At 40.9% G+C, this 22753-nt stretch overlaps 1 protein-coding gene across 11 annotated transcripts in view; it reads left to right on the forward strand.

The window, feature by feature from the left end:
* The window catches only part of KALRN (kalirin RhoGEF kinase), a 701923-nt gene that overhangs the window by 284683 nt on the left and 394487 nt on the right, over positions 1-22753 (forward strand). For all 11 annotated transcript variants that reach the window (XM_036018207.1, XM_036018206.1, XM_028504792.2 and 8 more), the window contains exon 6: positions 10642-10764. In XM_036018207.1, coding sequence (XP_035874100.1) covers positions 10642-10764 — 123 coding nt within the window. The remainder of the gene's footprint in view (positions 1-10641; positions 10765-22753) is intronic.

Below are 22753 nucleotides of genomic sequence, written 5' to 3' on the forward strand. Positions count from 1 at the left end.
CAAAATCTTAAAGGAAAACAGGTAGAGCTCAAAGAATCTTACCTCTCTCAGTAGATACTTGTTGGCAACTACAGTCTATTGGGTATAAATCCCAGTCATCTTCCCTATCTATAGATACCAGTGGAAAGATGCTCTCTTAGAACCTTGAATTCCTTTGGCTTTCAAGTGTTGTAAAAGGTATCAGAAGAGGCAAGGTATCAAATTCCCTTCAGTCAAGAATTCTAGGAACCTGGAGTGTGGGAGTCAAAAAAAGAAAATTCTAGGAACCTAGAAACTAGATTCACATTTTGAGGTCCTTTATTTTTTCCTCTTTCTTTGCCCCACTTCAGAAAAGCAGGAATGCTCAATCTTAGAAGAGTAGGTAATTGAAAACCAGGTTGAAGGGGCTTAAGGGTCCTGGGCCAGAACACACAAATGGGGTCTGTGTGTTGCCCTACTTGCACAAGAACGTGTACCCCAGGGTTAGTCTGAGTTCGTGTGAAATCAGAATTGTAAAGTGGGGAAATTTGCTTTTGGTTCCCACCCACTACTCATTTTTGGGCCTCTGTCCTTCTGTTCAGGGCTTCTGCACCACCACATTTTAGGGTCTCATCCTTGAGTTGTTCTCACAAAAGGCCTTGCTTTCTTATTGAGCTATTTATTAGAATAAACTAATTCCAGGAGGGGTTGCAGGTATAGTTCATTTTAATAGGAATCTCTCCTGAGTGAAAAACTGTTGAGAGCCAAAGGGATTGAGTGTCTAATAGTGAAAGAGTTGGGGTGTCAGAGAGGATGGGAAAGGGAGAGTTTGGAAGCAAAGCAAGAGGGAGTGAGATCCCTGGCCAGGCTGCACGGGGAGGGCAGGAGCACAACAGTGCCCTCAGGCAAAGCCCTGGGAGAGTGTGTGGGTCTCTGAGTCCCATGTGAGCAAGGGTACCCACATGGCCCCTGAGTGCATGTCAGGGTGTAGGCAGTGGGGGGATGCAGGGGTGTTCGTGGTCTGTATAGCACCCTGTGGGTGTTCTAGGGTGCATCTCTGAGTGTTGGGCTGTGGGTTTGTTCATGTATGAGGTACACGTGTGATTTCCATTAACCCACGGTGATTTCTCAGTGAGGTGAACCTACTGCAACTCCAAATCCACACCTTTCATCTATTTTGTGGTCCAAATGAAAACATTGGGGAAATATGTGCAGTTGAGTATGCTTACTCTGGATTTTAAAATCTACTAGGTATGTAGCACTTAACGCTTGATACCATTGTCTTGTTTGAATCTCACTACTACTCTGCTAAAGTCAAAATGATATAAATTATCCCCATTTTACAGGTAAAAAAACTGAGGTTCAAACCAATACCTAACCTGTCATAGTTTATACAGCAGAATCTGCACTAGAATCCAGGTCTCCTGTTGGAAGCCTCTGCTCTTTGCAGTCAATTCCAGACATAGCAAGGTTCACCGGTCAGGAGGTTGTTAGTAGTTTTTAGGGCGCAGGCTTTATGGATGGGTCACAGGCTCCAGGGGACACAGGTGATGCTGGAATGTTCATATTTAGACAAAGAAAGTCCATTGGTTGTGTTCTGTTCTCTTAACCCATCAAAGCTGAATATGAACAACTTAAAAACCAACATAAATCTATAATTACAGATGGTATAAAACACTAACAGTAGGTGGTAGGATGTTTTGAAAGTTAAAAATCCAAATCAGATGCCATTGCTAAATTTGGCAAATGAGGAAAATAAGCCCAAGATTCTTATTCAATATCTTTGCTCTATGAAATAGTTTATGGTTCACTAAAAACAGAGTAGAACAATAATAGCCTTTTAGCTGTCCCATCTTCAAAAGAAAAGGGGGAAAAGGTTCCTTGTTATTTTCCTAATTTGCATTTAAATAGATTCTTTTATCATTTGCTATATGTTAAGAATCAGATTTTTATACTTTTCATTGCATTTTAGCCAGCATAAAATAATTACTTAGTTAAAAGCAAAACATGAAAAAAAAGAGAAAAAAACCCCAAGTAGCTTATAACGTCTATCTTCTTAATTAGATAAAACTATGTTGGTTTCCAAACAAAGAGATAAAATTTCATTATGTAGACATGAATGTTCCTGTTAGAGGAATTTTGCTGTTATTTTACATTTTGTTGAATCTACCATTTGTAAAATGGAGAGAGAGATCAAAATGCTTGAGACCACTGCAGAGATATTTTCTTTAGTTTTTCTTTAGATCTTTAGGTCAGTCTAGTTCAAGTGTCTTCCAGAGAGCTCAATTCAAATAGATCAAATCATAGAATGTCCTAGCTGGAAGGGAGCTTAGAAATGGTCAGTTTCTCTAGAGATAAGCAGCCTGAGAGCTGTTGCCAACTCACTCTTGCATTCATTTGTTCACTAAGTGATTATTGAGAAACGTGGGGCTGTTTGAATCATTGTCCCCAGGCACTGATGGGGCAGGGGTGAGGAGAGAGGAGAAAGCTGGGTGTTGGAGAGTGATTGACTCCACATGAGGGATAGCACCTTACTTCAGCTGGAGCCCCACAGTGTCCTGGTGGCTGCCTATTGAGGGGTAACCACCCTGTGGAGCCCAGACAGAATGGAGTAGGTAGGGCATTGTCCCACGAGCCCAGTTCAACAGGCACTCAGTAAATGTGCATTGATTGGGTAGAATGAATGAGTTCTAGACACTGGGCTTCACTTCTTTGTCCCTGTTTTTCATCTGTGAAGTGGACCTGATGGATGCAGTGAAATGAAGTGTACAAATGGATGTTTTAAACTCTAACACACCAGACAAACATCAGGGCTGAAATGAAGAAGCTTCCTTTCTCTGGCTATCAATGAATGTCAGTTTTCTCACTGACATGCTTTTATTCAAAACTTTGAAATGTAAGTTGCGGTGATGAATATGCTTTCTAATCCAGGAGACTCAGTAAAACAGTTTTTATTTTGAATGAAAAGCACATTCTGTAAGTTTCCAAATTGAGCTAATTGTTAAACAGGATGCTTACCTCCATCCGGAGAACCACTTATCCCTTGCAAATGAGAAGTCCAGAAATGAGGAGACCTGCCCATAGTCTCACAGGTAATTAGTGACAGAGCCAGGCTTGGAATGAGTCTAGTCTTCATCCAGCTTGACTACACACAAGCACATGAGTGCACACACGTACATATTCTCTCTCTGCAGCCAGTTTCACTGAATGCAACAGAAATGAAAATGAGGGACTTCCAGCCAAGATGGAGGTGTAGGTAGACACACTGTGCCTCCTTGCACAACCAAAAGGACAACAACAATTTAAAAACAAAAACCAACCAGAACTGACAGAAAATCAAACTGTATGGAAGTCCAACAACCAAGGAGTTAAAGAAGACACATTCATCCAGACCAATAGGAGGGGCAGAAATGGGCAACTGGGTGGAGAGGACTTGAGGCAAGACGGTGGCTAGAGGACCAGGGCGGGCAAGGCAGCAGCTGTCAAATCCAGCAAGGCAGCAGATTGTGGAGCAGAGCATGCAGGTTGCAGCTGGCCGGCAGGCAAGGTGGTGGCTGGGGGAGCTGGTGGTCCCACATTCGTGAGCAAATAAACTAGGAGAAACAACTGGGGAGCAAGACAGCACAACCCAGGGCTCCAGCCCAAGGAAATAAAGCCTAAATCACTGATTGAAAACACCTATGGGGGTTGAGGCAGCAGCAGGAGAAACTCTCAGCCTCACAGGAGAGTTTGTTGGAGAGACCCACAGGGTCCTAGAATGTACGCAAACCCACCCACCCAGGACTGAACACTAGAAGGACCCAATTTGCTTGTGGGAAGTGGGGGAAGTGACTGAAATCCGACACAGAGTGCAGAACGGCAGAGAGCAGAGTAGGCACCATTGTTCCCTCTCGGAGCGCTCCCCCACATACAGCATCACAACTCACCACTGTGAGTTGCTCCGCCCTGTTGAACACCTAAGGTTCCACCCCTCACTACATAACAGGTGCGTCAAGACAAAAAAAAATGGCCCAAAGGAAAGGACAGCGCAAAGCTCCAAAAAAAATAAAACTAAGTAACAAAGAGATAGCCAACCTATCAGATGCACTGTTCAAAATACTGGTAATCAGAATGCTCATAGAATTGGTTGAATTTGGTCACAAATTAGATGGAAAAATGAAGCCTATGCTAAGTGAAATAAAGGAAAATGTATAGGGAACCAATAGTGATGGGAAGGAAACTGGGGCTCAAATCAACAGTGTGGATCAGAAGGAAGAAGTAAACATCCAACCAGAAAAAAATGAAGAAACAAGAATTCAGAAAAATGAGGAGAGGCTTAGGAACCTCCAGGACATCTTTAAATGTTCCAACCTCCAAATTATAAGGGTACCAAAAGGAGAAGAGGAAGAGCACCAAGTGGAAAAGTTATTTGAACAAATAATAAAGGAGAACTTCCCCAATCTGGCAAAGGAAATAGACTTCCAGGAAGTCCAGGAAGCTCAGAGAGTCCCAAAGAAGTTGGACCCAAGGAGGAACACACCAAGGCACATCATAAGTACATTACCCAAGATTAAAATGAAGGAGAGAATCCTAGAAGCAGCAAGAGATAAGGAGACAATCACCTACAAAGGAGTTCCCATCAGACTCTGAGCTGATTTCTCAAAAGAGACCTTACAGGCAAGAAGGGCTGAAAAGAAGTATTCAAAGTCATGAAAGGCAAGGACCTACCTCCAAGATTACTCTATCCAGCAAAGCTATCATTTAGAATGGAAGGGCAGATAAAGTGCTTCTCAGGTAAGGTCAAGTTCAAGGAGTTCATCATCACCACACCCTTATTATATAAAATGTTAAAGGGATTTATCTAAGAAAAAGAAGATATATAATATGAACAGTAAAATGACAGCAAACTCACAGTTATTAACAACCACACCTAAAACAAAAACAAAAACAAACTAAGTAAATAACGAGAACAGGAACAGAACCACAGAAATGGAGATCACATGGAAGGTTAACAACAGGGGAGGGGGAGGGGGAGGGAGGGGGAAAAGGTACAGAGAATAAGTAGCATAGATGGTAGGTAGAAAATAGATAGGGGGAGGGTAAGAATACTATAGGAAATGTAGAAGCCAAAGAACTTATATGTATGACCCATGGACATGAACTAAAAAGGGACAGGGGAATGTGTGTTGGAGGGTGTGTGCAGGGTGGAGGGGAGTGAAGGGGGAGAAAAGGGACAGTTGTAATAGCATAATCAATAAAATATATTGAAAGGAAAAAAATGAAAATGACAGACAGCCGAGCTTACAAGAGTGAGGATTTAATACCATTAGGCAACAGATTCAGGCCCAGAGCAGATGAGACAATTCCTTAGCAAACAGCCATGTTGGAGAGACTCTGGTTCCTGATACCACATGCTACCATCTGGTCCCCGAGCAGGTCTTTTTCTCTCTGCCCAAGACATGTGACACCTCTTTGGAACTCTGTGTCCAGCACAGCTAAACTTCCCCAGAATGCCCAGCCACAAGAGAGCAGCTTGTGGGCTCCAACATGGAATGCAGAATTGGGTGGAATGGCATGGGCTCAGATCCCATTCTGAGAGCCCATTCAATGAGGTGTACATTTCCTGTAGTACTGTCCACTCTGGCATGTCTTTTAACTCATTTCTTACTGCTTTCTATTCTAACGGGCCTGTGTTCAGCTTTCCTTGCTCTGTAGTCCAGTAGAGACCTGGCGCTGGGCCATCTAGTCATTCTGAAGCTAGCATAGCATTCCACTGCTTATTTGCATATCTAAATGGCATTTAAGAGAAAATACAGGGAAGGTCACTTCTCGGCCACTGGGATAGGCTAGAATATATGTGATCTCTTTTCATCACAGATTCCAAGGGCTTCAGGCACTTCAGATTTTCATTTTCTTTATTGATTCTTTTTGTCAATAAGGAAAAAAAGATGAGGGATTATTTTAAAATAGGGTTGAGAAACAAATTTAGTGATCAGAAATTATAGGATGAGACTCCTCTAAATTCCTGGGCACTTGTCTTCTTTCCCCCCTGGTGCTTAATGGTAGTAATTTAAAAACATAAGCCTGCCCTAGTGCCTGCAATGTGGGGCTGGCCATGGCTAGCAGACCCAGGATAGTGTGCACAGCAGATACGGATCCAGCCTCTACAGGAATCCCCAGCCTGAAACATCCACTGACGCTTGCAAGTAAAGAATGATATTTTTGCTCTTTATTATTTGTACAGGTAGCCAGAGTGATCCAGGTAATTCAAAAGGGACAATCATCCGTAAATCCTGCATGTTTGCATGCAGAAGGTGATGTTTTTATGCTAAGTGTGAGTTGTCACATTCTCAATGCCTCTCCCCTGACCTCAGACACAAATCTAACTGCCCAAAGGACACATGCAGTTGAAACTCTCATAAGCTTCTCAAACTCGACACATCTAAAACTGAACCCACTGTCTCTCCAGCCCAGCTTCTTACTCTCCTCTTAAGGGAACACCTGTGGTGACAACTTTTCTTACAAGGACCCAGGGCCAGGGTGCAATGCCAGACACCTGGCTCTTCTCCCAAGCTCTTTCTTGCCCTCCCTCCCAGAACCATAGTGAGTCCTCAGTCTGGTTCCTAGTGGATCTCAGCTCGGCCCACTTTTCTGACTCCACTGCCACTTCCCTAAGCCAGGTTTCTAGGGTCTCACCCTCTCTCACTAGGGTTGCTGTGACAACAGCTTCCTAACTATTCTCTCTGCCCCGGTTCACCCCTCCAATCCACATCCCACACTGCTTTCAAAGCTCACATCACTCTTCAATACTCAACTTAAAACCCTCCACCAATATACTGCTACTCACAGTATATGGTCCAGGTTTTTTGAAGCCTGTGTCCAGGGCTCTCCATGGTCTGCCAACTGATCTACCTCCCCAGAAACATCATCTCACATTAGGCTCCAGAAGCACTGCTGAGGTATTTTCGGAGCCCTGGACATGCTGGCATGCCCCACAGTTCTGTCCCCTTGATCACTCCTTTGCCTGGAGCTTGCATCCCACTCATCTTCAGCAGGAGTGAATGCTTAACTCCTGTGTCACCTGCTCTGGGAAGCCTTCTGTGTTTACCCTTGTCCCCACTCCTTCAAGGGGGGTGGTGCTACCTTGATAGACCATATGAGCCTTTATCTTGATAGATTTTCTTCGAGTTTTGATTTTTTTTTAAGTATATTTATATTGTATTGATTATGCTATTACAGTTGTCACATTTTTTTCTTCCCTTTATTCCCCTCTGTCCTGCACACCCCCTCCCACCTGATTGCCCCCCTTAGTTCATGTCCATGGTTCCTACATAGAAGTTCTTTGGTCTCTCCATTTCCTATACTATTCTTAACCTCCCTCTGTCTATTTTGTCCCTATCATTTATGCTTCTTATTCCCTGTACCTTTTCACCCATTCTCCTCCCTTCTTCTCCTCACTGATAACCCTCCATGTGTTCTCCATTTCTGGGATTCTGTTTCTGTTCTAGTTGTTTGCTTAGTTTGCTTTTGTGCTTGTTTTTGTTTTAGGTTCAGTTGTTGATAGCTATGAGTTTATTGTCACTTTACTGTTCATATTTTTATCTTCTTTTTCTTAAAAAGTCCCTTTAATATTTCAGAAATAAGGGCTTGGTGATGATGAACTCCTTGAACTTGACCTTATCTGAGAAGCACTTTATCTGCCCTTCCATTCCAAATGATAGCTTTGCTGGATAGAGTAATCTTGGATATGGGACCTTCCCTTTCATGACTTTGAATACTTCTCTGTATCCCCTTCTTGCCTGCAAGGTTTCTTTTGAGAAATCAGCTGATAGTATTATGGGAACTCCTTTGTAGGTGACTGTCTCCTTTTCTCTTGCTGCTTTTAAGATTCCCTCCTTTTCTTTAATTTTGGGTATTGTAATTATGATGTACCTTGGTGTGTGCTTCCTTGGGTCCAATTTCTTTGGGATTCTCTGAGCTTCCTGAACTTCCTGGGAGTCTATTTCCTTTGCCAGATTGGAGGAGTTTTCCTTCATCATTTTTTCAAATAAGTTTTCAGTTTCTTGTTCTTCCTCTTCTCCTTCTGGTACCCCAATAATTTGAATGTTGGGACATTTAAAGTTTCCCCAGAGGTTCTCAACCTTCTCCTCTTTTTTTTTGAATTCTTGTTTATTCATTCTGTTGTAGTTGAGTGTTTATTTCTTCCTTCTGCTCCAAATCATTGATACAAGTCCTGGTTTCCTGCCCTTCACTGTTGGTTTCTTGTATATTTTTCTTTATTTCACATTTTATAGCCTTCACTTTTTCCTCTATTTTTGGACCATACTCAACCATTTCTGTGAGCATTCTGATCAGCAGTGTTTTGACTCTGCATCTGATAGGTTGGCTCTCTCTTCATCACTTAGTTCTATTTTTGGAGCTTTGATTTTTATTTTCATTTGTACCATATTTCTTTGCCTCAGTGCACCTATTACATTGTAACAGGCAGAGCCTTAGGTATTTGCTGGGGCAGGGCAATCCAGGTCACTGCATTGTGGCACTGTAGGTGAGGGTGGGTCAGAGAGGGGACAATGCCACTTGCCCAACTCTTGGCTATCTTTCAGGCACTTCTCTTGCTATGCACAAGCCAGCTGGACCCTTCTTGTGCTGATTCCCAGGTGGGTGGGTTTGTGTACATTCTGGGACCCTGTGGGTCTCTCCAACGAACTCTCCTGTGAGGCTAGAAGTTTCTCCCACTGCTGCAATCCCCATAGGTTTTTATAACCAGAGGTTTGAGGTTTTATTTCCCCATGCTGGAACCCTGGGTTGTGCTGTCTGCCTTGCTCCCCAGTTGTTCCTCCCAGTTTATCTGCATGCAAATATGGGATCACTGGGTCCTCCAGTCATCACCTTGCCATGTTTCCTCTCCACCCTGGCTGCCTGTGCCTGCCCTTCCTACCAGTCTGAATGAATATTTCTTCTTTAACTCCTTGGTTGTCAGAATTCCATACAGTTCGATTTTCTGACAGTTCTGGTTACTTTTTGTTTTTAAATTTGTTGTTGTCCCACATTTGGTTGTATGGGGAGGCAAAGTGTATCTACCTATGCCTCCATCTTGGTCAGAAATCTCCAAGTTGTGAGTTTAAGTAAGTCATATGCCTAGTTGTACTAGCATTGTATCTGAGTCTCTGTCTGCTTTCCACATTGGCCTTCATGTCACTTAATAAATTCAAGCATCACATTTTAGTCATTTTTGCCTTTTGTTGCTTTGGACAGTGCCTGGCACACAGCAAGTGTCCCTTAAATGTTGGTTGGATATAGTTGAAAAAGTAAATTCACGTTTCTGTTTAAAAGATGATAATGAATGAGGCTCCCATTGTGCTTCCAGGAAGGCTACATGATCTTTGCAATTTCTCAGCCTGTACCTGTGCTCAGGTGAGCTCCAGCCCTTGGCCCATCTCAAACAACAGAGCATCAGTTCCAAGTGTAGCTATTCTCTTCTCCAAAATTTTCACACCTTTCCTGGTTGTATGACTTGATCTGACCAGATCTGACTGATCTGGGCAGGAAATTACAGAAAATCCAACTTAAATAGGCTTAAATAATAAAGAGGATTTCTTGAGGCAGGTACTAAGGAAGTCCACAGACAAGGTGGAGATCAGGAAGTCTCAGTCAGGGCTCTGTCTGCTTTCCTGACATTATTTTGACTACACCCTTTCTCTGTCCATGTGCTTCACCTGCCAAATGCCAGCAGAATGGTTCATGATTGGTATGGCTCAGCGATTTGAGGCTTAGGGTCACAATGTTAGCATTAGAGGAAGATAGATTGTATCTAAAGAACTAGGGTTCTGTTTTCCCAGAACCTTCCAGCAAACTTCCCCTCATGTTTTATTGTACTGAATTGGGTAACATTCCTATTTCTGAGAAAATCTGTTGAGCAGGAAATGTGAAACACTGATTGGCTTAGAGCTGATGTCCTGAGGAGGGATAACTTTTAGAGTGACCAGGCTCTCCCCTGGAGCTGGGGTTCTGGTCAGCAACCTTTAAAGCATGTGGGCTGCCTAGGAGAAACCTAAATGAAAACCAGGGTACAGAGCTACAGGGAAGAAAATGGCTCAGTGCCCACTGTGCCAAGCAGTACTTACTCTACCCTTAAAATCTTCTTGTGGTTCCTGATGGGTTATAGCAGAAACCCTGGACTTAAGAGTCTGTGAAACCACAAGAAGATTGGTTCAGTTCAAAGTCAATTCAACAAAGTGTGTGGTTGGTTACTGTGTACATGGCAAGTTAGTATGCCCTGTTGCTTTTAACATGGTTTTCTCTCCCCGACTGGGAGAGTTGGGAATAGATTCAGTCTCCCAGCTTGTCCCCTCATCACCTGTCCCTAAAACATGCAGAGGGCCCTCTTGAGGCTTTCTAAAACTTTTTACAAAGGGGAAGTAACCAGGGATAGTGAATAGCTTTCATCCTCCTCTCCCTGATCCTCCTACTCTTTTTCTATTAGGCTCTGCAGAGAAACACAGAGGGCAATGGTGGGTCCTTACACTAAAAGTGAGGGCTCTGCTGTGAAACCAGTCTGTGGACCACCCTGCTCTGACAGTGATGACTTGTTTTCACCGGGAACCAGCAGGAGGGCTTTTTTTTTTTCTTCCAGTAGCTCTGAAAGTTTTGTGCTGTTGGCCCCATGACCCTTCTAATTACTCTGTATGATCTTGTCCCCTCTAGATGTTCGACTGGATAAGCCACAACAAGGAATTATTCCTCCAGAGCCATACAGAGATCGGAGTCAGCTACCAGCACGCTCTAGACCTGCAGACACAGCACAATCACTTCGCCATGAACTCCATGGTGAGTGAAGTACCTGCCCTCAGCCCTGCCTCTGGGGACAGGAGGGTGGTGAGGGAAGGGAATGGGCAGGGGGGCGGGGGGATGAGAAGAGGCAGGGACAGACTTCCAGACTGAGTAAGAACGTGGAAATCTGAATGTGTGGATCCTTTAGTATCTCGTTTGCCAGAATGGGGACATGTGCAGGACATGTGGCCAACCAGCTGTTCTGTAGCAGATTATGGTCCCATTTCTGCTTCCAGACCTTGCTTTACAAGGGGAAAGGAATTTGCTGGGGTTGTAGAAGGCATTAGCTCAGTGCCAGAGCAGAAGGGAGAGTCAGCAGTTCCACTCTGCTGACTTAACCAACTAGCACATGTGTTACTGAGCTGGGATAGTGAGGGACCTCAGGCTGTGGCACACTAGGATTGAGTGAATTGGGATGGTTTAGACTGGGGAAGAGGAGCCTAAAGGGACACACAATTGCTGCGTTCATATATGTGAAGGACTACCTTGGAAAGAAGAGGGTAGAACTGTTTTGTGTTGGTCTTAGAGGCATAACTGTCTGAGGGACAGTAGTTGGAGGGAGAGGCAAGACATGACTCTGGGGAGTACAATACATTGGGAGTTAGTGAGCTCCCCATGGGGGGGAGTGTGCAAGCGGACCCTGAATTCAGAGAGGGATATTTGTTTGCTGTGTGGCCATAGGGGATTTAACTCTCTGTTCTTCAATTTATTTATCTATAAAATGGAAATAATAATAACTGTCTTATAGAGTTGTAAGGATCCAAGGAGTTAGTTGTAAGGTTGTGGAAGCTGTGCCTCCCACATAGTAAATTATTAGTAAATATTAGGATGCTGCTGCTCCTGATGATGATGATGATGTAGAAGTCTAGTTCAGATAACACCTGTGATTCCTCGTAAAACATTTTTGGATACTATGTTTTCCCCCTGTGGTCACTCCAAAACTTCATTTCAAAAATCTTGTCTGCCCCTTGACCACGTATGGTATTTGAAATGCCTGCAACCTAAGAATGCCTCTTCCTCCCCTCCGCCAGCTCTTCCTACTTGTACTACTGATCCAAAAGAACAACTCCACCATTCCCCGTGTATCTGAACACCAAGGACTCCTTATCATTTCAGCCAGTGATACTGGTAGGGGAGCAAGTGCTAGAAAACCATACAAATGGAGCATCACAGAGGCCAGGAAGGAAGAGAATTTCATTTTATACCACATTGTTTTAAATGCTACACACTGTATTTAATGTACTGAAGACAAAATAATTCCGGCCTCAAGTTGTTCAGTATCTAGTTGGAAAGATAACTCAGACAATCATGGTGCAGCTTAACATGTGCCAAAATAGAGATGTGCTTAGTTAACCAAGAACCTTAAAATCTCTGTGGTTTATGAAAACAGGGATTTATCTCCTTCCTTCCTCCCTTCCTCCCTTCCTTCCTCCCTTCCTTCTCACCCAAATATGTATTTTTATTGATTTTAGAGAGAGAGGAAGGGAGAGAGAATGAGTGAGAGACAAACATCAATGTGAGAAGTATTTACTGCTTGCCTCCCATACATGCCCCAACAAGGAATCAAACCTGCAACCTAAATATGTCCCCTGACCAGTAATTGAACTTGTAATCTTTTGGTGCACAGGATGATGCTCCAACCAACTGAGCCACCTGGCCAGGGCAGGTGGTGGTATTTTTTTGTGCCTACCACATGCCTATCACTGGGTGATGGGAGCTCTGCTCATCACAGTCACTTGAGGACTCAGGCTGATGAGCAGCCACAGTCTCAGACGCTGCCAGTTGCATCACTAGACAAAACATGTAGCCAAGCACGTACTGGCTCTGGAACCATCCCCTGAGAGGTGACACATGCCACTTTGACTCATATTCCATTAGCCAACACCAGTCCTGCAGCCATATCTCACTTTGTGGGTGGAAGTGTATGGTCCTAACACATGATTAAGAGGAGAGAGTCAGATATTTGTGGATAGCCCCAACGACTAGCACAGGGAGCCAGTGCAGGATATAATGGAGAGATGAACATCATGAGATTTGCATAGAACTGGCTACAGAACAGAAGGTTGTGGGCCCAGGCAGGGAAAACAGCAACATTGGTTTTGTTATCAGTTTTAGCCACAACAGTCTTGTGTCTTCATCTAAATGTAAAGACTCATTCCCTTCCAACTAGTCTCCTATAATTGTGTCTCTTCCGTGGCTCACTTTAGTCACAGAGAAGCAGAGCAATTGATCACAGGTGATTAAGAATGTGATCTCAGTGTAGTCAAGTTTGATCATCTGTGCACCTATGGATTTCCCTGGTGAATTTTACAAATTCTTGGCCAGAATCTTCCTGTTGCCCAAATGCCTGGCCCTAGGGCAGACAACTCATTTGAATAAGAAGCAAAGACAAACATAATTAGGGAGGTAAGTCTGCCACCAAGGCCCTCAAAACAGTGAACTACAAAGCTATATAGAAAGAGTCTTTGGCTTTGAATTATCTGCACCAATGCTTGTCTCTGTTAATATGGATAACAGAGTTAGTGGCACATCAAAACCCTTTCTCTGACAAATTTACTTTTGAAGTCTCCGTATGCAGGAGAAAAATGAGGGAGAAAAATTTACTGAAGGGAAGCATCTGCAGCTGGGAGAAAAAGAAGAGATTTAATATACAACAGCTAGTTAGCCCATTCCATCTCAGAGTTGCATCTCAGAGTCTCATCTCAGAGTCTCCCACAGCCTGAATAAGTGCAGCACTCTGTAGCCGGGTTAGGCTGGATCTCCTCTCTGGCTACAGGGCAAGGGATCAAATTGCCTGGGCACATGTGCTTTATATACAGAGCCCACCCCATGCTTTTGTTAACTGAGAGGTTTACAGATTTGTTATTAAAAGGAACTTTCACAAAGAGGGATGTCAGCATCCCTAACAGGTGAAGGGAGGAAATTACAGACTCCTTTTCTCTAGCCTGAGTGATGGAAGTTGCTGGAAGAAACAGATGAATACAAGCAGCTACTCCTGAAGCCCAGTGACTGCAGGAACGATTGGTTCCTCAGGGGAAGTGAGAATGTGGACTGTTCTGTGAGCTCACTGAGGCATTTCTGTTTCTGTTCTTGTAAGTTACATGTACACCTGTTCACGCAGCCATACTTCTTCCCATGTGAAGGTACATCCATGTACCATACTTTGTTCTGGGCTACAGGGGAGTTCTTTGGTATTGAATCCTATCTTATAACTGAAATAGGCCAGTGATTTCTTACCTTTTGGGGAGGTCACAGACCCCTTTGAAACCTAATGAAGGTGGTGGTTCTGAGAAATATGTATATAATCAAATTGTTTTAGATAATTTCAGGAAATTCAAGGGAATTCTGAAGCTTATCAATCAACTTCCCCCATTTAAGATCCCAAGAACCTAATGACTTTATTTACACGTTCCACAAGTAACTAAAATCAGACATTGTGCTGGATGTTGGGCATATAGTGGTAAACAAAAGAGATGGCCTTAAATATGTAATATAATATAAAAATATACTTAAAACCAATACATTTTATGTTGGGAGAGTAAGGGATGCTATGAGAGAGTATGACAAAAGAGGCTCAATTTAAGTGAGGGGAGGTTGGGTGTATTTTTCAATCAATTATCAGTGCCAATTTGCTCATTGTTCATTCATTGATAGTAATTTATGACCTATAAGTTAACTATATAATATATCAAAGAACTTATAATTTAAAGAAGCTCTGGGTATATATTTTTGTAAATTAAAAGAGTAAATTTATAATTTACCTGTTTTCAAAGATTTGTTTTCATGTGTCTAGTATTATATACAGGTTAAAGACCCAATTCCAGCTAAGGTGACCATTACTGAGAAATAATAGCATATCATTAAATCTTGGAGAAAAAAATCAGAAATTTCCTAAATTTCTGAATTTGATACCAATAAAGGCTATAAATTACTACCATGCTGGGAGGGTAGGAGCGATACCCTACTGAGTGTGGTATCTGAGCATCTCCAAAAGGAAAAGGTTAAAATTGGTCATGTTTGGCTTTTTGTCTAACATATTTTTTTTTTGCAGTTCCCACTGGGGAATCCTATTCTTTTGATCTGTAATAAATAAATAAATAAATAATAACCCACCTACTAAACTCAGTAGGAAAACATTGTCTGGCTTCCTATAGTGCCTCAGAAAGGCAGGTTCCTTGAATTCCCTGGCGTTCTCCTCTTTTTAAATTAAGCCTCCTGTTGTGGAAACCTTTGTCACAAGTTCTTCTTCTCCTTAGTGTGGGCGTCTTCTCTGATGGGAGTGTGGGCAGGTGGGAGTAGGGTCGGGGTGTAATATGCAACAGAACAACCGTTTAGCTATTCAGTTCTTGTTCTTTATGATAAAGGCACAGGAGAACATAAAAACCTAGCACAGCCTTATTTACAATTCTAATTAGCCAGTTCTTTGTGGAAAATTAACTGCTAATGGTTTCTGTCCAGAATTTTAAAATATGAAATAATATTCATTTTCTATTATTACAACAATGAGGATTCACATTGCTGATAACCATGTACAGTTAGGCAGAAGGAATCCTTTCTGCTGTGGCATGTTTGGGAACTGCTTTAATCCTATTAATTTTGTTACCAAAGGCACATATTGCCACCTGATGGACTGCAAATCAGACCAATTGCAGCAAAGCCAGTGGTGCTCTTTCTTTGTTCTGAGGGATGGTTACAAATGGTAGCACCAAGGAAAAGTCGGATCTGGAGCAAGAGAAATAAAGATTTTGAGGCAGGTTTCCTGACCCCAGTCTGAGAAGCCTTGCTCTGGAGTCCTCTGTTGTTTTAGATTCAGTTGTCAAAGGTAGCCCTAAACCGTGATTCTGAAGTACTTCCCCACCCCCCATAGGCAGTATTTCCTATTATGACATTATCTCTAAATTTTGGTGTGTAAACACACACACACACGCTATTGTGATGTTTAAATGGCCACTATTTGACCCTGCCATAGTTGCAAAGCCCTATTATAAACAAAAAAAAAAACATTTAAAAAAGAGGACATCAATCTTATCTAGTATGTGTTAGCCTTTTTAGTATATTTCTTCAAAGAATCATGCAGTGAGCTTGCTAAAGACTCAGATTTCCTTTTGGCTTCCACCCAAGTCCTAGAAAATTATTATTTCTGGGAAATTGGGCCTTAGGAACCTAAATTTTGAACAACTTCATCAGGTAAATTATAACTACATTAAGGTTAGAGAGCTGTTGTTCTGTGGATATCTATACATATAAAATAGTTACTTACTAAAATAAAGCATCTCAAGTTATGAAAGACAGTGTACTTCGAGCATGACAGCATAAGGAGTTCCATAGACCTGTTTGCCAGTGAAACTGGTGAAAATTACTTTTTCATTATTATTATTTTAAATCCTCACCCAAGGATATGTTTATTGACTTTAGTGAGAGAGCAAGATGTGTGTGGGGAGAGAGAGAGAGAGAAACATCAATGTGAGAGAGAAACAGCAATCAGTTGTCTCCCGTACACACCCCAACCAAGGATCAAACTCGAAACCTAGGTATGTGTCCTGACCAGGATTTGAACCTTTGGGTGTACAAGATGATGCTCCAACTAACTGAGCCTCTTGGCTAGGACTAAAAGCATTTAAAGTCTCTGGAAATGGTTTTAAGTGTATACAGCAATGAAGGAACAGTTATTCAAAAAAATCTACTAAACCTCAATAAGAACAATGAGTCTGTACTGTTTGAACCAGGATCCAATCTCCCCTCCTATACCATTCCAGCTCAGTAACATGAAAACTTCACTCTAGAGTGTCACAGCCAAGGACACAGGGCTCCCTTTCTCCCCGAGCTCCCAGATGGGGCATTTCTTATTCTGTCCTCAACTATCTGTTTCTACAGCTAAGTTCTGGTTGAGTGTTGCCAAAAGCTGGGAACTCCTTCTGCCTAGCCCCTGCTTATGGAACAGAGGCTCTGCCATAGGTGCAACACTACTGAGGACTGCAGGGCCCCGATTGCCCTTGCCCCAACTTGTAATGGATAGCCATGCTGGGAGAGGCAAGTCAAGAAGACCTGAGGCTACTCATCCACCACCACTGAGCGTTCAGCTCTTAAAGTGGCGATGTCATGCAGGAAAGCACACCATTTGCCCTAATGGCAGCTCCAGAGCCCTGGCTCAGAGATTTTTGCCTGGGGATAGAAACAAACTGTAGTACAGAGAGTGCCAGATTTTCTTCCAAAGCCACTGACTTCATTTCCAACAGAGAGTGAAGAAGTTCAAACCAACGGTGCTCTCAAAAATGCCCTTAGGGAGGCTCTGGTGAAAGGCAGCTGGGAGGAGATTGGTTGAGTCATTGGACATATAGGGTAAATGGTAGGCATGCTAGTTTTCCAGAGAGAACTGGGGAACAAGACCTCCTAGGACCAGAACAAATCTCAAGCACTGACCTCAGAAACTATCCCTTCAAAGGAGCCCAGATTTGAATGGATAAGAGTGGAGGAATTTATGTACCAGGACAGTGTTGAAAACAGTAATTCATGGAATTTAACAGCTGGACGTGGTCAGGAAAAGAGAAAGTTAAAAAGAGCACAGCCAAGACCACTTCATCCCCGGGTAACCGTGCCATACCTAAGACTGCATCCCCGGAGGAGCAGCATGAGAGGTTCCTGCTGTAAGGGTTGAGGTGGAAATGGAGTTCGCTAAAACAGTCCAGCCAAGTTACTAAACAAACAAGCAAGAAAATAACAAGCCCTAGAAGTAGGAGGACCAGTAACCAGAGTTGCTACAATATAGCATTTAACATGTTCACTTTACAACAAAAATTTTAAGACACTCAAAGAAACAAAAGTATAACCAGGAAAAAAAACATAAAAAGCATACACTGGAAAAAGCAGGCAACAGAAACTTTCTGTGAGAGCCACTATATGCCAGATTTAACAAAGATGGCAAAGTAGCCATTATAAATGTTTTTTTAAACAAAATTAAAGGAATTCATGATTGAAGTAGTAAAGGAAGGTATGATAACCATATTTTATCAAACAGCAAATATCAGTAAAAAACATAGAACTTATAAAAAGAACCAAAAGGGAAAATGCAATCACTGAAATGAAAAATTCAGTAACAGAGCTCAATAGTAGATTTGAACTGGCAGAAGAAAGAATTAGCCAGCTTTAAAATAGATCAATAGAAATTACTCAATCTGAAGAACAGAGAGAAAACGTAATGGCAAAAATGAACAGAACCTCAGAAAAATACGGGTCACATTAAAGGTATTATCATAGGTATAGTAAGAGTACCAGAGGAGAAGAAAGAGAAAGGAACAGAAAAAATATTAAAAGAAATAATATGTACATTAGTTAGCACAGCTGGGAACTCAAGGAACTTCAGGTAGGAAAAATTCAAAGCGATCCATAAACAGACACATCATAGTAAAAATACTGAAAGCCAAAGACAAGGAGGAAATTTTGAAAGCAGAAAGAGATTTGTCACAAGGAATCCCAGATTAATGTCATAAGATTAATGGCTGATTTCTCATCAGAAACAGGGGAGCCCAGAAATAAGTGGGATACTATATTCATATTGCTCATAGGAAAAAAACTGTCAACCAAGACTCCTGTAATACATGAAAGCTTCTTTCAAAGATAAAGTGAAAGAAAGATATTCCCAGATAATAAAAATAATCTGAAAACTTGTTCCTAGCAGACACACTTATAAGAAATAATAAAGGAACTTCTTTACGGTAAAAGCAAGTGACCCCAGACAGTAATTTGAATTTATACAAAAAGACAAAGAACACCAATAAATTAATTATTTAACTATAAAAGGCAACATTAATGCATATTTCTTTTTTCTTCTATTACCAAATTTAAAAATTCATTGTATAAAATACCCCGTTAGGCCTCTAACATATAGAAATATAATACATTTTTTAGTAACACCACAAAAGAGGTGAATGAGAGCAAAGCTATATTGAACTAAGGAAATTACTCTGTATGGTAACTTAAGTCCACAGGAACAAATGAAAGATCCAGAAATGATACACAAGGGCAATATAAGAAAGGCTGTAAACATATTTTCTTTGCTTTCTTCTCTCAGCTTCTTTAAGAGACATAAAATTATCAAAAGCAATAATTATAATGATCTAATGTTAAGTTTATAACATATAATAACAATGTAATATATAATAACAATGTCACAAAGAGTAGGGGGAAGGAATCCTGTATAGGAGTAAAATTCTTATATCTCACTGGAATTGTTAGTATCCATCTGAAATTGATTCTGTTCAGATGTTCAGAGTAAGCCCTAGAGCTACAGCTAAGAAAATAACTAAAAAATATAATGTAAAAATGCAGTAAAAATATTAAAATGCTATATTATAAAATACTTAATGAAAAAGAAAGCAATATAGGAGGAATAGAAGTATAAAAAAAGACGTGTAACATACAGGAAAAAATATTTTGAAGTATATTTTATTGATTATGCTATAACAGTTGCCCCATTTTCTTCTCCCCTTTATTCCCCTCCATCCTACACACCCCCTTCCAACAAGTTCCTCCCCCCCACCACCTCTTAGTTCATGTCCATGGGTCATACATGTAAGTTCTTTGGCCTCTCCATTTCCTATACTATTCTTAACCTCTTCCTGTCTATTTTGTACCTACCATTTATGCTTATTATTCCCTGTACCTTTTCCTCCTTTCTCCTCCCTCCCCTCTCCAACTGATAACCCTCCATGTGATCTCCATTTCTGTGGCTCTATTCCTGTTCTAGCTGTTTGCTTAGTTTGTTTTTTGGTATTGTTTTTTTTAGATTCAGTTGTTAATAGTTATGAGTTTGTTGTCATCTCACTGTTCATATTTTTGATCTTCTTCTTTTTCTTAGATAAGTCCCTTTAACATTTCATATAATAAAGACTCGGTGATGATGAATTCCTTGACCTTGACCCTATCTGGGAAGCACTTTATCTGCCCTTCCATTCCAAATGATAGCTTTGCTGGTGAGAGGAATCTTAGATGTAGGTCCTTGCCTTTCATGACTTTGAAGACTTCTCTCCAGCCCCTTCTTGCCTGTAAGATTTCTTTTGAGAAATCAGCTGATAGTCTTATGGGAACTCCTTTATGGGTAACTGTCTTCTTTTCTCTTGCTGCTTTTAAGATTCTCTCCTATTCTTAATCTTAGGTAATGTAATTATGATGTGCCTTGGTGTGTGCTTCCTTGGGTCCAACTTCTTTGGGACTCTCTGAGCTTCCTGGACTCGCTGGAAGTCTATTTCCTTCCCCAGATTAGGAAAAGTTTTCCTTCATTATTTTTTCAAATAAGTTTTCAGTTTCTTGTTCTTCCTCTTCTCCTTCTGGCACCCATATGATTTGGATGTTGAAATGTTTAAAATTGCCTGAGATATTCCTACGCCTCTGATCATTTTTTTGAATTTTCATTTCTTCTTTCTGCTCCAGTGAATATTTATTTCTTCCTTCCATTCCAAATCATTGATTTGAGTCCTGGTTTCCTTTCCTTCACTGTTGGTTCCCTGTATATTTTTCTTTATTTCACTTCTTCCTTTTTTTTTTTCAAACATACTCAATTCTGTGAGCGTCCTGATTATGTTGTTTTGAACTCTGCATCTGATAGGCTGGCTATCTCCTCTTCACTTAGTTCTTTTTCTGGAGTTTTGATCTGTTTTATCACTTGGGCCATATTTCTTTGTCTTGGCACACCTGTTACATAGTAAGGGCAGAGCTTTAGGTATTTGCCAGGGTAGGGCAACCCACATTGCTGGGCTGTATGTGGGGGAGGGGTCCAAGAAGGAACAGTGCTGCTTGCCTGGCTCTCTCCTGCTTTCAGTCACTTCCCCTGCTACCCAGAAGCACATTAGGCCCTTCTGGTGCTGATTCCTGGGTGGGTGGGTTTGTGTACATTCTAGGACCCTGTGGGTCCCCTCCAATGGGCTGTCCCGTGAGACTGAGAGTTTCTCCTGCTGCTGCAACCCCCACAGGTTTTTACAGTCAGAGGTTTTGAGGCTCTGTTTCTCCTGAGTCATGTGTTCTGTCTTGCTTTCTAGTTGCTTTTCATGATTTATCTGCATGCTATTGTGGGACCACCTGGTCCACCAGTCGTCATCTTGCCACGTGTCCTCTCTGCCCCAGCTGCCCATCTCTGCCCTTCCTACCAGTGTGGATGAGTGTGTCTTCTTTAATTTCTTGGTTGCCAGACTTCCATACAGTTCAACTTTCTGGCAGTTCTGGTAATTTTTTGTTTTTCAATTGGTTGTTATCCTTCTTTGGTTGTATGAAGAAGCAAAGTGTGTCTACCTATGCCTCCATCTTGGCTAGAAGTCCATACAGAAGAAATTTAAATGGCTGGTATAAATTTGACCATCATCAATAATAAAATTAAATGTGAAAGGATTAAGCAATCATCTAGTCAAAGGTACAGGTTTTTAGACTGGATGGAAGGGTAAGATCCAATCATATACTATCTATAGGAGAAATAATTTAGATCCAAAAATTATAATAGATTGAAAATAAGAGGATAGAAAAATATGTATAATGCAAACAGCAAGCACAGGAAATCCAGAGTAGGCACACTTATAAAAGACTTTACAACAAAAATTATCACTGGAGAAAAGGAAGGATATTTTATTATGATGAAAGTATTAATTTATCAGGCCTAAATGCCTATTATAAACATATATGTACCTAAAAACAGAACACCAAAATACATGAAGCAAAAACTGAGAGAATTGGAGAAATATAATTCAACAATAATAAAAAAGAAAGACTTGAACACCCCAGTTTTAATAATGGATAGAACAACTAAGCAGAACAAGAAATCAGAAGACTTGAACAAAGAGATAGAAGACTAAACCAAATACTTGTACTGTAAAAGAAAAGCCATCTCAGATTAATTAGGTAACCTTCCAATTGAAAGGCATTGGAAATAGAAGTGTAAACTGAACCTAAAGCAAGTAGAAAAAAGGAAATGATACAGATTAGAGTATAAATTAATGAATTAGAGAAAAGAAAAACAATACACAAAATTAATGAAACCCAAAGCTGGTTCTTTGAAAAGATCGACAAAACTTACAAACCTTTAGCTAGGATGACTAAGAAAAAAATTACTAGAACCAGGATATCAATACAACAGGTGACATTATAATCAGACTTACAGAAATTAAAAAGGTTTATGAAATAATACTACAAACAATTATATGATAATAAATTATGTAACAGATGAAATGGACAAAAGACCAGGGCCAGATGACTTCACCCCTGAATTCTATCAAACATTTAAAGAAGAATTAGTACTAATTCCTCAGAAACATTTTCAAAAAAATAGAAGAGGAGGAAACACTATGAGTTGGGACTAATTTTATGAGGTCAGTGTTACCTTAATAACAAAACCAAACAAACAGCATCATTTATGAGTATGAATGCAAACATTCCCAGCAAAATACTAGCAAATTGAATCTAGCAACATATAGAAAAATTATGTACTGTGACCATTTGGGAGTTATCCCAGTTTTGTCAGGTTGGTTTAACATCAATAAAATGAAAAAACAAAAGCAACAGAAAAGTACATGATTATCTCAGTAAACCCAGGAAAAGTATTTGAAAAAATCCCAACACCCTTTCACAATTAAAACACTCAGAAAACTAAGAATAAAAGAGAACTTCTTCAACTGGATAAAGATCATCTATGAAAAACCCATAGCTAACATCATATTTAATGGTGAAAGATTGGATATTTACCCCCTAAAATCAGGAACAAGACAAGGATGTTTGCTCTTGCCATGCCTAATCAATATTGGAGGGCCTAGCCAGGGCAATTACCCAGGAAAAAGAAAAGGTAGCTAGATTATGAAGGAAGAAGTAAAACTATCTCTGTTCTCAAATGGCATGACTTCACACATGAAAATCCTAAGACATCTACTAAAATTTTATTAGAACTAGTAAATGAATTCAGCCAGGTTGTAGAATAAACAATCAGTATTCAAAAAAATTTGTATTTCTACAG

The sequence above is a fragment of the Phyllostomus discolor genome, chromosome 2 (genome assembly GCF_004126475.2).
Source record: "Phyllostomus discolor isolate MPI-MPIP mPhyDis1 chromosome 2, mPhyDis1.pri.v3, whole genome shotgun sequence".
In the NCBI taxonomy this organism is placed as follows: Eukaryota; Metazoa; Chordata; class Mammalia; order Chiroptera; family Phyllostomidae; genus Phyllostomus; species Phyllostomus discolor.